General features: G+C 38.2%; 2 protein-coding genes across 2 annotated transcripts in view; one reads left to right on the plus strand and one right to left on the minus strand.

The window, feature by feature from the left end:
- The window catches only part of RFX6 (regulatory factor X, 6), a 122433-nt gene that overhangs the window by 89338 nt on the left and 14188 nt on the right, over window positions 1-18907 (minus strand). The window lies entirely within an intron of this gene.
- Window positions 8634-18907, plus strand: part of GPRC6A (G protein-coupled receptor, class C, group 6, member A) — a 20557-nt gene continuing 10283 nt past the window's right edge. Inside the window, 6 exon segments of the mRNA XM_010861811.1 lie at window positions 8634-8781; window positions 8784-8817; window positions 11311-11614; window positions 14467-14593; window positions 14596-14628; window positions 14631-14770. Of these exon segments, the coding sequence (XP_010860113.1) occupies window positions 8634-8781; window positions 8784-8817; window positions 11311-11614; window positions 14467-14593; window positions 14596-14628; window positions 14631-14770 (786 nt within the window).

Here is an 18907-nt window from a genome sequence, read left to right on the forward strand (position 1 = left end):
GGAGGAGAAGGGGGTGACAGAGGATGAGATGGCTGGATGGCATCACTGACTTGATGGACGTGAGTCTGAGTGAACTCCAGGAGTTGGTGATGGACAGGAAGGCCTGGCGTGCTGCGATTCATGGGGTCACAAAGAGTTGGACACGACTGAGTGACTGAAATGAACTGAACTGAACTGAACTGATGCTTACTTAGTCTAACTCAAAGTTTCCCATTTAATTAAATAAAAATCCTTTTATCAAAGGACAACTATTAACATCTTAAGTAAGTTTGGGAAGCATTGACCTGGAGATTTTATTTTTTCTCTTCCTCTGCTGCTGCTGCTGCTAAGTCACTTCAGTCGTGTCCGACTCTGTGAGACCCCATAGACAGCAGCCCACCAGGCTCCCCCGTCCCTGGGATTCTCCAGGCTCTAGTTGCTCACGTAAAATTCTCCTCCCGATCTTCCTAGTACTTGAACTAGGAAGTCATCAGACACCTCTCTTGCTAGCATTCTATCATTCATTGAAACTGTAACTCACAAGCGTTTTGTTTTTCTTGTATCTCCTGGAAGATAATTTTCTTAAGTGGAGTTTAAATTTTTGGTTTACTTCATAATCAAAAGAAAATGCTTTTATCATGTCTTGTTTACTAAAGCAAGTTCTAGTAGTTTTAAACTAAGCATGAAAGTGATGTGTGGAAACACACCAAGTAAGAGAGAGTGACAGAGTTCAAAAGTTGCAAACTGTCAATGATTGTTCTTTTCCTGTTTGTCCTTTACTGTCTTTGAAGCCAAATGTTTGATCTTTTGCATTTTCCAAGATGGACATATTATGCTATTGTTAGGTAAACACCAAGACAGAACCATGAAGCTCAAAATAAATGTTTCAGCCACACCTCATTAAAAATAATATTTACCACATACTTAGTGGTGGTAAGAGAAAAATACAAACTGTGTTTTATCTTTTATCTCATTTTATTGAATATTTTAGGAAAAATAGTGATAGTACAAAATATAGAGAAATATTATGTAGTTTTTCTTGAACATTTACCTATTTCAAAATATAGGTTCTATAGCCAAATAATTTGACTTCCTGAATCTATACCCACATCCTTAGTGTAGCTGTAATAGAAATTGAAAAAAGAAAAAAAATTGAATTTTAGAGCTGGCAATTTTTCTAAGTAAGTCAGCAACTTCTGTTGGCTGTGGTTTTTAAATACATCTAAAACTTGACTACTTCTGACTTTCTCTGCTACTACTAGGCTCACCAGAGCCACCATCATCTTGCCTAAATTATTGTAATGACTACTAACTCTCTTCCGATCTACTCTCAACACAGAAACAAACTGACCCTTTAACAACTTAAATCAGGTAACACAACTTTGTAAACCAACTATACGCCAATAAAAGCTTTTGAAAAAGAACATGAAAAAGCAATGAAGTGATCTAAAAAATGTAAATTAAGATATATATCACTCTACTATTCACAACCTTTCAATAACTTCTCATTTAAAGTCAAAGTCCTTACAATGATCTACAAGGCCCTCATATATGGTCCCCAGTCATTTCTCTAATTCATCTCTTACTGCCCCCCTCCTTACTCCCTTTACTCCAAATGCTGCTCTTTGCTATTCTGGATGCTCTCTATTCAACTTTTTTTTTAAGTCTTTATTGCTTCTGTTTCATGTTTTGGTTTTTTGACCACAAATCATGTGGGATCTTAGTTCCCCAAGCAAGGATCAGACTACATGCACTGCAAGGCGAAGTCTTAACCACTAGGCTGCCACGGAAGTCTCCCTCGTCAAGCCTTTGTAACTGGATCACTCTGTCCTCCCATATCCACAGGCTCCTCTCCCTCACCTTTTTAAAATCTTTGTTCAAATGTCTCATCTTCTCAGCAAGCCTTTGAACGACGAACTTGCCTTACCAACTCTGGAACTTCTATCTCCCTTTTTGCTTCTTTATTCTTTACAACCTTCTTATACCTTCTAATATATTATAAAACATACATTTTCTGTAATTATTGGCCTCCTCCATTACAGTGTAAGCCTCACGAGAGATGGATTTATTTTTCTGTTTTGTTCACTTTTGTTTCTCCAGCCCCTATGCTAGAGACATAGAAGACACTTAAGTATTTATTGAATACAAATATAGTGTGCTGCTGCTGCTAAGTCACTTCAGTCGTGTCCAACTCTGTGCGACCCCATAGACGGAAGCCCATCAGGCTCCCCCGTCCCTGGGATTCTCCAGGCAAGAACACTGGAGAGGGTTGCCATTTCCTTCTCCAATGCATGAAAGTGAAAAGTGAAAGTGAAGGCGCTCAGTCATGTCCGACTCTTATCGACCCCATGGACTGGAGCCTACCAGGCTCCTCCGTCCACGGGATTTTCCAGGCAAGAGTACTGGAGTGGGGTGCCATTGCCTTCTCTGACAAATATAGCATAGGCACAGTTTAATATGCCTTTTAACCAAGAAAGGAAAGAATGTATAAACAAATGAAAAGTAACTTTGATCAATGGCCAGGCAACTGAGACTATTTCAGATAAATTATACCTGAGAATAGAATTGTAAGTATAACTGACCCAAGTTCTCTCTACATTTCTCCTAAAGCATTGAGTTGCTACATGATCAGTTTTCCTTTGATAGAAATAGATAGTAGTCTATCAGCACACGAATGTTTATGTTTCAATTTTATTCTTGTTTCCAACTCTCATTTTCCACTTTATACATTTAAAGAATTATATACATTTATTTCTACAATATTTGAGGACAAATTGAATGGATTCAGAGCTAAACAATGCTGGTCAATCTAACCAACTAGGATTCTATATAGTAGTCATAAGTATAATTATTATCTTTCTTAGTAAGATATCTGTTTTACTGTCTTTTGTAATCATAACAGAGAAGATTTTTACCTGTTTGTTTTCAATAGTTCTGTTATCTCTTTCTATAAGTAAACTTTGAAAAAACCCTTCAGTGATTGCTTGCCAACAGAAGCAGCTAGATCTGCAATAATTCACCAACCTGGTTTAACCAAATTTGTCTGCCTTTGTTTGAGGGATTAAATCTGTTGATTATCTGAAATCTCAAGGGCAGAAAAGTTGAGCTTGTCTCTTACACTGGGTCCTATTTCCCACTCAAACTCACAACATCTTTACTTCTGCCTATGTTGATGGGAACCTATAAAGGGAAATACCCATTCCTGAGCAACTTTGCTGTTTTTCCACTGATGAGCTGTTCATATGACAGCGTTCTGAGTTTCTTGTCTACTTATCACTTACTTCGGCCTGTTCCTGTTAGTGATTTGAATTGAACAGCTGTATGTGTAGCACATATAAAAAGTTATTTATCCTTAAAACACTCACATGTGACATTCACAATGTGAACTGTGAACCTCATGGAGTATGTTGAAAACAAATAACAGGTCAGTAGTGAACAGTCTGTTGGGGCTACAATCAGCCAGGTGCTCACTATTTAGCTCATTATGAGTGGAAGGTGGAGAATGAATAAATAAGGGAGCAAGTATCATTGACTTCAATACAAATCTTCCTTCTGCGATTACAAATCAGAGAAAACCAATGTGAACTTGGGAGTTTCTCTTTTTAGCTTTTTAGCTGCTTTTTTTTGGTGGGATTCACCAATATTCAGCTTTCAGAGTTTCTATGGGTGTTGTAGATTCCCAAAGCTATGTGCACCCAGTCAAGAACAGCAGTCTAAACTGTAGCCTTTCATTTTTGTCCTGTTTCAAAGTATTCATTCATTTGTCCAACAGCTTATTATTGAGTGTCTACCATGTGCTGGGCCCTGTATGAGATACTGGATACAGTCAAGTAACCTTATGGACATAACCTCTATCCTTGCAGAGTTTTAAAATGTAATAGAGGAGGTGGACAGTAAACAAAAAATTAATGGTGAGAGATATTAATAAGCGCTGTGAAGAAAATGAATGAGTTCTCTAAGGAACTTACACATTTAAAGCCAAAACCAAATACAAACAGGTGGAAAATACTCTAGTATCAACATCAGTAGGGTAACATACAGTGATCTTTAGACTTTTTCAACTTTGGGCTCAACAGAGTAACCCGGGTAAGAAGGAATAGGTTTGTCACTAACATAAGCATTGTGTGCAGAATGTTTACTAGGGAATGTGGGGATACAGGAACACAGTTTAGAAATTTCTGAAGAAAGTTTATTTTATAAATTAAGCATTACTTATTCATCATTGAGAAAAGAAAGCTTAGCGCTTGTCTTGGACTATATATGTGTACATCAAAAAACTGAAAAGTGAAACCTTCAATCAGCCAATTGTATCAACAACTTGAAAATAGTGATTCAGCAGATTTGTTTTTTCAAGGAATTTATAATTTAGCTTGATACTGAAAATGGCTTTCAAGTATGTGCAACTTAGACAAAAGATGAAAGCCTTATAACTTTTTTATAACTCCACTGAAGATAAGTGTGGGAGATTCAATTAATACATAAAAAGAAGGCTGAGACAATGATTGGATACTGAGGTTAATCCTTTGGGATTTTTATTTCCTTGCCTAATTTACAATTAGGACTGAGCTGGGCAAAAGAAGTATTTGTATAACTGGAACAGTATATCAGAGTTAAAAGAGAGGATGATGAAATGCTATATTACCATTCCATGTGAGACTGTGAAAGGTAGATCTCAATGGCAACCTAAATTACTAAAGTTCTCCTCTTAGAGAGGGGAACACACACACACACCCTCAAATTATAACAAAGTATTTATTTTAATAACAGCATTTTTGCATGACTGGCAAAAAAAAAAAAAGAGAAAATGAAAATAGCTTTGCAACATGAATACTTGGTCTGTTCTGTTTTGAACTAATGAAACAGTATAGACTGTTTCTGCTGCTTAACTTCACTGGGAAACAGCAATCCTTCCCTTCATTTTATGGTCAGTAAGGTAAGTAGGTTTTCTTAGAGTGGTGATCTAGTTGTGATCTGCTTTGCAAGTGATGAGAAGTACTTTGTGGGTCTTTTGACTGGTGGCTTTAAATGACGACTGGATATCAAGCAAATGATGAAGTTGTTAGTGGAAGATTAGTGAGAATGATTGGAGGTACAAATGGATAACAAAGGCAGTATCATTATCTTGGAAAACATTCCCTTGTTTCCTGGGAAGCAAGGCTCCAATCAGTTCTAATAGACAGTAGTGCTTAACTTCTCTGTGGGAAACAGACTCTGAGAATCTGATAAAAAGCACTGCCTGCTCTCCCCCCAAAAAACACACACATGCATGTCCACTCAAAATTGTTATACAATTTTAAGGGATTCACAGACTTTCATGGATATACTAGGGGGGCCTGAGTAGGATAATGTCCCCTATGTTGAACATTCAAGAACACTAACTTTCAAGTGCTAAATCTATATATTACACACAAACAAAATGCTAGGAGAGAACTTTCAATTACAGGCAGGAGTACAGCAGATGGTGTATGATGGGGCAGAAGTGTTGCAGTGATAACTGACAATTCAGCGAGGAGTACACAATGATGGAAGACAGACAAGGTGAGTAAACAAAGAGGAACAAAGGAACTGGCAGATGAAAAATTGCAAGAACACCAAAATTTGACTCAATTATTTTATAATCTTCTTAAGAACCAACTCGAAAATTACTTACATATTTGAAATCCAACTACTTTCAAAATTTGAAATTCAAATACTTACATATCTGAAATCGCTCAGTCTTGTCCAACTCTTAGCGACCCCATGGACTGTAGTCCATGGATTATACAGTCCATGGAATTCTCCAGGCCAGAATACTGGAAAGGGTAGCCCTTCCTTTCTCCAGGGGATCTTCCCAACCCAGGGATCAAACCCAGGTATCCTGCATTGCAGGCAGATTCTTTACCAGCTGAGCCACAAGGGAAGCCAAGGATACTGGAGTGGGTGGTCTATCCCTTCTCCAGTGGATCTTCCCAATCCAGAAATCCAACCAGGATCTCCCGCATTGCAGGTGTATTCTATACCAACTGAGCTATCAGGGAAGCCCAGAAATCCAACTAAATGAAATCAATTACTTAGCTTTGCAGCTAACTAGTTCCATTGGTGATTTGGGCCTCGGCCATCTAATTTTACCTCTGCTAAGTTGCTTCAGTCGTGTCCGACTCTGTGCAGGCTCCCCTGTCCCTGGGATTCTCCAGGCAAGAACATTGGAGTGGGTTGCCATTTCCTTCTCCAATGCATGAAAGTGAAAAGTGAAGGTGAAGTCGCTCAGTCGTGTCCGACTCTTCGTGACCCCATGGACTGCAGCCTACCAGGCTCCTCTGTCCATGGGATTTTCCAGGCAAGAGTACTGGAGTGGGGTGCCATCGCCTTCTCCAAGCTGAAGTTTGCTGTACTTTGTGATGTATGATACAGTGGTATCCCTCTAGCATCCAATGCTGCTTAAACATCATATGCATTGATAATTTGATTATTGCAAGTGGGCAATAGTAGTAATAGCCCATTTGAGATGCTGATCATATCTAGTAACCACTGTAGCTCAGATTAGCTCACTGGGCTGCAGCGACTCACCCTACCAAAGTGCTGTAAACTAATGACAGTGCAAAGCACACTTACTCATTGATTTTACATCCCTTACTGTACTTGTCCAAGCAGGGTAATGGTGTCTGTATGAGAATTACTTGGCTAGTGCTATCACTTCTGTGCTATCACTTTTAAATGATACTAGACAGATATGTCTTTACATAAAGAAAATTTCAAAGAAATATAGAACCTTGAGATCAGAGGAGGAGCAAGCTAGTGCCATCAGTAATTCATCTCACTGGAAATTTTTTTCCAATTTTTATCTTTCAGAAGCAGTTAATTAAAAAAATTTTTTTTGAAATAGCAATTATTATTGTAATTTTTAAGTCTTTTAAAATTGCATAAAATGTATAGTAATTTTAGATTCAAAATGATGGCTAAAACTTTTGTCCCTGGTCCAAAATTAAATCTTGATAGTAATAGAAACTACAACAGTGAAGATAACATGCCCAGTGAAATTCCAAAGTAATTAATATACATTTATCTTTCCTTATGCTGAACTTAGTAATGGATTTACATTGTAGGGAGACTATAGCCAGCTAATGGTTCTATCACAAACATCATCATTTCCACCAGGCAAGCATTTAAGATGTTTGAGAAAGAGGTTTGAACAATGATTTACTTAGCCAATTGTGGAAAACACTCCACATTTAGGAATTAATAACTTTCAGTTTGGTTTTAGGAAGGAACAGGAGGGAACTACTCTGTTCTGAATGTTTATATCCTCCCAAAATTCAGATGTTAAAGTGAAGTGAAGTGAAGTGGCTCAGTCTTGTCCGACTCTTAGCGACCCCATGGACTGTAGCCTACCAGGCTCCTCTGTCCATGGGATTTTTCAGGCAACAGTACTGGAGTGGATTGCCATTTCCTCCTCCAGGGGATCTTCCCGACCCAGGGATCAAACCTGGGTCTCCTGCATTGTAGACAGACGCTTTACTGTCTGAGCCACCAGGGAAGTACCTATCAGATGTTAAAACCTAAGCCTAAAGGTGATGGTATTAGGAGGTGGGGCCTTCAGGAGGTGATTAGGTCATAAGAGCAGGGCCCTCCAAGTTGGGTTAGTGGCTATATGAAAGCAGCCTTGGGAAAGTTCCCTTGCCCTTTCTGCCATGTGAGGTTTATAGCAGGCTCTCAGTAGACACTGAGTCTGCCAGCTCCATGATCTTGGACTTCACAGCCTTCAGTCCTGTGAGAAATGAGTGTTTGTTGATTCTAGGCCTACCAGTTTACAGTATTTCTGGGACAGCAGCCCTGATCAATTTAGACAGGAGCCGATTACTGAGTGCCTACTAAAATTAAGGAGCTTTACAAATCGATTCAGCTCAAGTTTCAGAACATATCCGTGAGACAGAGTATCTTACCTATTTTATATATGAGAAAATTATTGTCCAGAAAAGTTCAGTAATTCGTTCGTGGTCATATGCTAAGTGGTAGGCAGAGTCAACCAATCTGTCAGTTTGCAAAGTCTGAGCACTTCCTGCCACATGACACTGAGTTTTATAGCACAAAGTCTTTTGAAACTTTGTTTTTCTACCTTTGTAAGGCTCCTTAATAGTAATAGATTTTCCAACTTAGATTAAACTGAAAATCACAAATATCGAAATTTAACTGAATTTCATTTTTTACATAGAGTTTTTCTGGGAAAATAAATTTGGGATGCTATTTTTTATAAACTGCTTTGCAGCTTTTGTGCTTGAATTTGATACCTTTGAAAATGCATAACTGTCCATTTCCAAAGTGAGAAAATGTTCCCAAACTGCCCCCTCTTAAAGATTCTATATCCCACTTCAAAAGAAATACCAACATGACTCAAAGCCTTTGACATGTCAGAAGAGTAAAAGATGCTATCACAGTGAGGAGCTGTATTTAAACACACATCACACATCAACAATGGGGTGTGAGAGGGTCTGATATGTTCGTATTGGTGAAGAACTGTTTTGACCATCATCAGCTATTTGAACACTGGGTGCTTCTGGCCCTTGACAGTGTCCCATGCTGTATATGTGTTTACAGGTGAAATAGGAATCATGTTCCTGCCACCTGTGAGCTCAGAGATTCCTAAGAACTCTCAAGAAGTGAGCAAATTAGACAGAAACATGGCACTACTGATGACCTGTTTTGTGATTGTTTTTGCTGCTTCTCAGCCTTGCCAGACCCCTGATGACTTAGTGGCTGCCGATTCTCCAGGACACATCATGATTGGAGGTTTGTTTGCCATTCATGAAAAAATTCTGTCCTCAGAAGAATACCCAGAAGGCCAGAAATCCAGAAGTGTGCCAGGTGTGTAAAGCCTCAGAGAACACATTTAGATTTCAAACTTATACTGTGAGACTAGGGCATGTAAATGTTTACTTGTATTAACATCTAAATCATTTTAATAAAATTTAAACTCATACACTTTTAAGTTGCATATAATTACATCTTGCTATTCTTCCTTAAAAGAAAACCATATTAGTACTATATGTATAATCAGCCTCCAAGTCCAGAGGCTATGAATGCTTCCCATTAATGTATTTATTTGGATTTTGCCTAAAAAGAATGACCCCAGAAGTTACACGAAAAAACCAATGAGAAGGCACAGTAGTAGCCTGTCCACTACATGCATGCATAGCACATTTATATTTCTATCACCCAGAAATGCAGGTTGTTCCAAACATGAATTTAATTCTTCAAAATAGACTGCACTTAAAATTTTTCTCTACACTAATGTTTTTGTCAACACTGTACTTATTTCATTCTTGAAATAATCTAATTCTTCCATAATAAATTAAGATCCCACTTCAACTCAGAGTGTTCATTTGTGAACACTTTACATTGTGAAAGCTAGACTATAGAACAGACATTTGTCATGGTGTATTATAGAAAAGTTAAGCTGAATGGAGGATATTGCAGATAGCTTTCTTTAAGGAGAGCAGACTATTTGAATTCTAATTTAAGTTTGGGGACAGTGATTTTGTAGATTTAAACTCTTTGAGTTCCAGCTTCTGATTTTTCTCTTCTGTAAAACAAGGGCCTGGATAACTTTTAAAGGCAGGCAGCATCAGCTTCTGCTGCTCTGGCAATGTGATTCCAGTGCTTTCTGCTAACTCTCAAATCTTGATTTTTTTATCTTGATATTTTTGGATGCAAATTTAATCTCATCTTTTCAACTCCTTTTAAAAAAAAAAAAAAAAAAGCTTTTTATTTTGTATTGGGGTGTAGCCCATTAACAATGTTGTGGTAGTTTCAGGTGAACAGCAAAGGGACTCAGCCATGCATACACATGTATCCATTCTCCCCCAAACTCCTTTTTTAAAATCAAAAGTATTTAGCATGTCCTATATGAATGCTTTCAGGTAAAATGTGTTCCCATGTCACTCTAATATTCCTTCCTATCATTCTCTCCAGAAACTAGACATTTTGAGCTACTGTCATCTTAATCATTGATTATCAGTAATACCAGTGAACACTGCAAAAACCATTAATGAGGATTTTTCAGAGCACTAAGCTGGCACCCAAAGAATGACTATAGATTTAAGGCCACAATCATAGGCCAACTAATAAGGATGGAAAATGTTTAAAAAAGAAGTCATCTTGTCTAAAAAAATTTATTCCCCAAAAAGGTCACTGAACATCCTTTGGTCTTATTGTCACTCCTTGAGAGAAAACGGTATTCACTCAACACTGAACAACTCTTATTAAATGCCTACATTACCTCGGCCCTATTCTAGGCATGGGTGATACTGAGGTGAACAAAAGAGATTCAGACTCCCATGGAGCTAACGTGTAGGGGACTCTGAAAATAGTATGCATTTTATTTGCCAGACAACTCATTACTTTAACCTCTCTCTCTCTTTTGTATCTTTCTTTAAGTTAAAAACTTAAAGCTCATTGCCAAACTTCACATTTAGATAGCTGCAGTGACAAACAGCATTATCCAAATATTATTCAATTTATGTTAACTAATGAATTAAAAGAAACCTAAAAATATCAAAACCCTGAAAAACATCCCGTTTTATTCATTCAAAAAATGTCTTGAATTCTTACTATATATTAGGCACTGTTTATAACCTTTTGTATATAGTGGTGGGTGAAGTAAACGTAACAGTATGTCAGTAATCAAACAATTCAGTGCTCTGGAATAATTACAAGTCCCAAAGTCAACTGGAAAAACCCACTAAATGAGGAAATACTCATGCCTCGGAACTAAAATATTGCACTTTATCTAGGAGAAAGCTACTGGGCTTTTACCCAGAGCCTGTTTTGTAAGTAATTCTTAAGACTCTTATTCATCTGTTTTCCAACCACAATAGCTTAGAATCACAAAATTAAAAAATGGGAAGTGAGTCTATAAGAGAAGATTCTTGAACAGCAATAAAATGCTGACATCTAACTACAAAAAGTAACAGATATCAGATATCAGATACATCTTCATACTGTAGAATACTAAATTGAGTATTCAAAATCATCCTGAATAATCAAGAAAAGATTAAATCCTGTTATACAGACTCCATTAGAGAAACTGTAGATTCCTATATACATTAAAAACATTTTTTTTTGCTGTGCCATGCAGCATTGGAAACACTGGACTGCCAGGGTAGTCCCACTATATACTCTTGAGAAAGGTGTCCATCAAAACCTGTTTTTAAATAAATAAAGTTTAGATCCTCCGAAAGGTAAACTTCAGTGATTCAGGAATTGTCCATCATAAGGCAGAAATTAGGATAAAATTGGATATTACCATGTCTGAAGAAGAGCTATGTTCTAATTTCAAAAACACTTGTTTCTCAACAGCTTTGAAATATCAACGTTTCTTCAAACTCTTGCCATGATACACAGCATTGAGATGATCAATAATTCAACACTATTGTCTGGAGTCAAACTAGGGTACGAAATCTATGACACGTGTACAGACATCACAGTGGCAATGGCAGCTGCTCTGAGGTGTGTTTCTAAGTTCAACAGCTCCAGAGAAATCGTGGAGTTTAAGTGTGACTATTCCAACTACGTGCCAAGGGTTAAGGCTGTCATAGGTGCTGGCTACTCAGAAATACCCATGGCTGTCTCCCGGACGTTGAGTTTACAGCTCATGCCACAGGTGGTTTTGTTCTACCACCGTTGGGTGGGTGTGATCATATTCTTCATCCTAAATGGATCAGGGTAATCTAGGAAACTAGTTGAAGAGATACCTCTACTTTAACTTTTCTTTCTCTTCAGAAAAAAATAAAGGATGTGCCCTAATATGGATAGTATAGTGATCAAAGCACTAAGGAGTAGTCACCCCCCAATCTGTCAGGTCTAGTTTCTGACAGCTTTTAGCATGATTTACATAAGACAGATGCCTCTAAGCAACTCAACTGTCTTGTTTCTAAAGTTACATCAGTTACATGCCATGAAGAAAACTGAAAAGGAGGTGAGAGGTAGATAGGCCAGAAGTCAAGGAATACTCTCAAGGAAATGATGATTAGCCTGAAACTTGAATGAGAAGAGACAGCCAAGAGAAGATTGGGCGGGGGCGGGGGGGAGGGGAGTGGAAAGCATCTAGGCTGAGAAAACAGTAAGTGCGAAGGTAAAATGTCCAAACAAAAGCAAAAGATCAACAGGGCTAGATCAGTCTGAGCAGAAAGGTACAGAGTAAGAGATGCATTCCCAGAGATGTGTAGGGGCCGGGCATGTAGCATCCTGTAAGCTACGGTGTGCTTGGTATTTCATTTTGAGTATTACGGAAGGGCTTTGAGCACAGACTGGAATTACTGAGCTTCCTATGATGTAAGCCCTTACCAGGAAGTAAGCAACATGGTCTCTGAAAGACCAAAGCACGTGTTTCAGAGCCCTGCACTAAGTTCCTGTGCATTACTCAAACAAGTACCCCCAACTTCAATTTTGAACTAACTAACCTTCATATGGAGAAGGCAATGGCACCCCACTCCGGTACTCTTGCCTGGAGAATCCCATGGATGGAGGATCCTGGTGGGCTGTAGTCCATGGGGTCGCTGAGAGTAGGACACGACTGAGCGACTTCACTTTTCCTTTTCAGTTTCATGCATTGGAGAAGGAAATGGCAACCCACTCCAGTGTTCTTGCCTGGAGAATCCCAGGGACGGGGGAGCCTGGTGGGCTGCCGTCTATGGGGTTGCACAGAGTCGGACACGACTGAAGCGACTTAGCAACCTTCATATGACATCACTTTATACCTCAGTAGATCACTGCTTTCTAAGCTCAAGGAAGATCAGAAGCCAAAAGTTAGACAATGCTTATGGTCAGATTATCAAGAAGTGACCATCTGATAGAAGTGAACAGATAAAAACATATATGAATAATATAATAAATATGCATAAGAATTCAAATTATATAACTTTCTGGAGCCAGACTAAATAAGTGTGTATATCCCTTAAGACTCTGGAGAATCCCAGGGACGGGGGAGCCTGGTGGGCTGCCGTCTATGGGGTTGCACAGAGTCGGACACGACTGAAGCGACTTAGCAACCTTCATATGACATCACTTTATACCTCAGTAGATCACTGCTTTCTAAGCTCAAGGAAGATTAGAAGCCATTATATATATATATAATATATATAATGGAACTCTGAGAGTTCCATTATATTGTAACCTAGTACAGTCGATAATGAAAAGTTTAGATTAAAAAAATAAAAAAGAACGATTCCCCCAAATATCTCAGAGATAAGGCTTTGGCCCAACATTTCTGGACTATGTATAAAACTAGTTAGGTGACAAGTAAGAAAAGCAGAATATTTTTAACAATGGATGTTTAATGTAAAAATGTAATTTCCATGATAGCTCAATAGTAGACAGGACTCTCCATGGTAACACAGATTTCACAGAAGCCCAGGTAGCAGAGTGAAGCTGAGCATAGCAATGTCTCCTGAGGCAATTAAGGTTTAGTGAATGAATGTCCACTGTGTGCCAATACCCATTTAAATGATTTACATTTTCTCCTTCAGTCTTCACAAGAATCCTGTCATTTCACAGTGAAAGAAATGTTAACTAACTTTGTCAAATTTATTGCAGTCAGGATTCTAACAGTTTGTTTGACTTTAAAGTGAATTGTCTTTCCCTGCATACCAGTAGCTGCTATAAATAGTAAAAAGAAAAGAAAAAAATTCACTGAGCAAGTGGCATGGTGCAATGGCCGCTGTGGAAGGTAACCACTCTCCCTAGAATAAAATCAACAAAGCTGTAAATTAGGCAAAACTTTGCACACAGTAGGGAGATTTTCCAAAACGCTACTGCTCATTTGAATAGATTAGGAGTCAGAAATCTATATAGCCTGTGGATCAAATGTGGCTCTCAAGATCTTGAGTTCTCAAACTAAGAACGATTTTTACATATTTTTTTGAAAGGTTGTTACAAAAAAATACAAACATAATATATGACAGAGACAATATGTGACCAACAAAGGTTAAAATATTTTACATTCGGTCCTTTACAGAAAAAAGTTTGCTGACCCCTGGACAGATGATTCTTTGTCTTGATGATTTATCTAGAATAAAAGTCATCAAAGTTGCCATATATACACATTTTGAACAAACAAGGAGTCCCAAAAGTCATGGTGCTTATTTGACTGGTTGCATTTTCCCATATTTATTTCTAAGGATTTAAATCATATACACTGGTAGCTCTGACCTGAGATATAAGATAGATATAAATAAATACAGGCATGTAGACAGAGTTATAATGTAGAGCCTGAACCCTTGCTTATACTATACACAGACAAAACAAGTGAGATGCAATGACTCAACAATCATCAGCTCCTAACTATCATGATTTAAGCTATTTATAAAGTAGTTCGTTGAAGGGGAAGGATAGAAAGGATCAAAGAATTTAGAAAACTTTATGGAAACTCATAGTAATCAAAGAGAAGAACATCTACTATGAATAGCCACCTGCAGCTCATCAACACCATAACTAAAATATTCTGTCCATTTCCAGGTGAGTTATGAATCTACTGCAGAAACCCTAAGTGACAAAATTCAGTTTCCTTCATTTTTATGCTCAGTGTCCAGTGACTTCTACCAAACTAAAGCAATGGCCCACCTGATTCAGAAATCTGGATGGATTAGATTGGCATCCTAACCACAGATGACGACTATGGACTCTCAACACTATTGCAGTTCAAACAGCAGCAAATAATGTGTGCATAGCCTTCAGAGAAGCTCTCCCAGTCTTCCGCTCAGATATTACCATCGAAGTCAGGATCAATCAGACACTTTAGAGAACCATAGCAGAAGCCAAGGTTAATGTCATTGTGGTATTTCTGAGTCAATTCCATGTTTTCAATCTCTTCAGTAAAGCCATTGAAAGGAATATAAATAAGACCTGGATTGTTAGCTAGAGCTGGTCAACATCCACCAAGATTGCTACCATTCCTGATGTTAAAAGGATTGGCAAAGTTGTGGGGTTTACCTTTAGAAGAGGGAATGTGTCCTCTTTCCAGTCCTTTCTTCAAAATCTGTGTGTGTTTCCCAGTGATAACAACAAACCCTTAAATGAACATGCCATGCTCTAATCTGCTTGTGCACATGCTAAAGACAGTGATCTGAGTCAATGTGTCTCCAACTGTTCTCAGGGCACTTTGGCCACTAAGGACTCAGAAAGGAACTTCTTCCTGAGAACTGACTTCCTGTGGGATTACACTGAACTGGGACTTGTTCACAGTATTCAGCTAGCAGTGCTGGCCCTCAGTTATGCCATTCAGGATCTGTGACAAGCTTGAGACTTTCAACCATGGGAGGTAGTAGCTCACACATACAAGAAAATTTCCCTACCATCATTTCTTTCTTTCCTTTAATTTGCAATATTGCTATAAGCTGCTCTAAATTTTATTTATTTTGTAAGTAGATACTGTCAGTGTTGAATAACCTTCATTTCTATTATTAGTTCTTTGTTCTTAAGCATAACAGAGTTGTTTTACCTTCACCTTCTATTCTTTTCCACCAAAGTTGTATTCTCTTATTTTCCAAGAAGATTCTGCTGATAGTGTTATTTTCCTTTAGCTTGTGGATTTATATCTGATCTTGCAGTTTTTCAAAATTTCATACGAATTTATCTCTTTTGATGCTTTTAACAACACAAGACCAGGTATGTTTAATGATCCCTTTTATTATCGCTAAATATTGTGGGTAAGGAAACTAAAGCCAAAAGTACTAGACTCCAGTCTGGGTCTTCTGATTCCATACCCTTTGCATGATTACAGCCCAACACCTCCAGTTGGGACTCTTTCTTAGGGCAGTCTTTCTAGGACTCCCGTCTTCTTCAAAAGAATGTTACTAGGTCAATCATAACAAGTCCTGTTATCTCAGGTTTAAATGAACCATTATTTGTGTAAAAGAAGTCCTTCTCTTTCTTCTCTTCGATTAGTTTGTAGAAACTCTAATTAGAGTGGCCCTATTTAGTGAAGATTATCCACTGTGTCTTTAAAATGTCCATAAACAAGGCATTTAAAAGCAAACTGCTGCTTTATATGATAAATTTAACTCATCAAAAACAAATTTCTCAGCATTCAAACTTGTCTGTCTTAAGGAAGAATCATGTTCCAAAAATTTATTTCTTTTAAATTTGTTAGGGGAAAAAGGTAAAAGGGAATAAGACCCAGTATTTTCTGATCACATAAGTGATCAGAACAGGGCTGGATCAGTCCAGGGCTGTTTCCACTTGTGTCATTTTACTTTAAACACCCCCAACCACAAGCTCCGAGGTTTGAGGTGATCAGCTTACATTTGGGTGAATCATGTGATGGTCAGAGGGTGTTTTAGGTTGCTCATATTAAAACTAGTTTTCACTTTGTAAATGCAAGGCAAAATTAAAAACAAAAACTAATGAAGAGGTATGACTAGAGATTAGGGTTTTTATTTTTAACTAAAAGTCTCTTTAAAATATACATTACTACACACACACACACATGCATATTTATATGTTTAGTTATGTTAAGGTGGCTATTTGAAAGCATACTCTTTGTAGTGAAAAACTTTAATGATGGATTGGTTTTTTAAAAGAAACCCCTATTCGTTAAGTGGACCAACATAATAAAACATACTAGATGAAATTTTAAGAGTGAGAGCTAGTAATGGAAAGAAAACAGACAATCAGAGACAGATGGGATAAACGGGAGGAGCTATAAAGAGACCCATAAGAAAAAAGAAACACAAATAGCAATAGTTACTTATCCTCTGGGAAAGTATTTAAAATCAGGAATAAGTCTCAAACATTCTGAGGAAAGCTCTTGAGAAAGTATAATCGAAGCAGCTCTTCTAAAATGTTTTATTTAAACACTGGGAGCCTGGGGTCATTCTTTATTCACCCCCTGGGACATGGTTATCCAGAAACAGACAGAAACAGCCTGGAAATGAGGAGTAGAGGAGTGTCTTGTTCCTTTGATCACCAGTGAGCCATGTCCCTGCCAGATCCAATAGGACAAATACAATAATGCAAACGATTGTCTTTTTAGGAAGAAATCTCCACATAGATATTAAATTGAAAAGATCAGAAATATTTAGGGTCACTAATCAAGGATATATTCCTCAAAATTATTTTGTTCCCTGGAAAAATTCACTAATACTTAAATAATACTTTCTGAGTGATTTTAGATTCAAATAACTTCAAAGGAGTTAGTTTTCTCCAGTGTTTGAGGATAATCCTTACTCTGGCTCCATATTTGGTGATATCTGTGAACAGTATTCAGGGAGAGTGCAATCATATTTGTTTTACTGCAACAGATTATTTTATATTCCTCAAATGTGTGTGAGGACTATTTACCTCCTTGTCACGAATAGTGATTATGGTTTCCTTGTTTATTTTCCTTTATTCTGGATCAGGTACAAGGTAGTGAGTGATGTATGTGGGACAAGAGAATGTATAAGAGTCAAACTACTATTCACACAATCATTTGCCAAATATTTATTGGATGTCTCAGTATTCCGGCCATGGTGTTGAATTTTGAAAATATCATGGGCAACGAGATAATTCTCTTGCTGAAGGAGTCATGTGTCTAGAGGAGTAAACAGTCAAAGAATTAAGGAGCTGATTACAGTGAAGAATAATGCATTACAATGTTTCATATAAATACAAGATGGCAGAGAATATTCTCCAGAGATCATGACATCCCTGGTGAATATGATAGATGAGTGAGAGCTAGGCAGGACAGAAACACTCCAGCAAAGTCACAGAGAGAGAAAGTGTGGCATCTTCAGGGATCAGAAAGTAGCACCACAGAATTGGAGTCTTCTGTGGAAATTACAGAGTGGAGGATTAGTGAAGTATCCATCATTAGGGCTTGACAATCAGAGCATCTCAAACTCTGCTGGAGTGTTAATTACCTGGTAATCTTATGACCATGTTGATGCTAATTCAGTAGTTCCAGTAAGGGGGACCTGAAAGACTGCACTTCTAACAGCCTCTCAGATGATTCTGATTATTGCTGGTACAAAGGCCACCCTTTCAATGAAAAGTCTGCAAGCTATGTTTAAAGGTTTGGACTTGAGAGAGCAAAGGGGAACCAATTAGAGCTATTTTAGACAGAAGAGTGATGTGACCTACCATTGTAGAAATGATATTTCTACTGCAATGTGCATTGATTAGATGAACACAACACTAGGCAGAGAAAGTTTGTTAATCCAGGCATACAATAAGTATGTGACAATGAGGATGGAGCAATATACGCTTGAGAGGAGAGATGGAGAGTCTTTGGAGATAGACTGGATGTAAAGAATGACAGGGAAAAGCAAAGATGCTGCAAATGATTCTAAATTTTGGCAACTGGTGCCATTTATTGAGTTGAAAATGCAAAGAAAAGTGAAGGTCTAGTAGAGAGAAGAAATATTAAGCATTCCATTTTGGACACGTTGAATTTGAAGAACTTGGAGAAGGAAATGGCAACCCACTCCAGTGTTCTTGCCTGGAGAATCCCAGGGACGGGGGAGCCTGGTGGGCTGCCGTCTATGGGGTCACACAGAGTCGGAAACGACTGAATCGACTTATCAGCATAAGACATTCAAGTGCAATGGTCTGGAAGTTAGAGGAGACATTGGGACTAGAAGGGAAAGATTGTGAAGTGATGAGGCCAATAATAACTGATAATTTTTAAGGCTTACTAAACTAAGCCTTGGGGCTTCCCTCACAGCTCAGTTGGTAAAGAATCCGCCTGCAATGCAGGAGACCCCAGTTCAATTCCTAGGTTGGGAGGATCTGCTGGAGAAGGGATAGGTTACCCACTCCAGTATTCTTGGGCTTCCCTTGTGGCTCAGCTGGTAAAGAATCCGCCTGCAATGTAAGAGACCTGGGTTCGATCCCTGGGTTGGGAAGATCCCCTGGAGAAGGGAAAGGCTACCCACCCCAGTATTCTGGCCTGGAGAATTCCATGGACTATACAGTCCAT

The sequence above is a fragment of the Bison bison genome, unplaced genomic scaffold, assembly GCF_000754665.1.
Source record: "Bison bison bison isolate TAMUID 2011002044 unplaced genomic scaffold, Bison_UMD1.0 scf7180017864473, whole genome shotgun sequence".
NCBI classification, from domain to species: domain Eukaryota; kingdom Metazoa; phylum Chordata; class Mammalia; order Artiodactyla; family Bovidae; genus Bison; species Bison bison.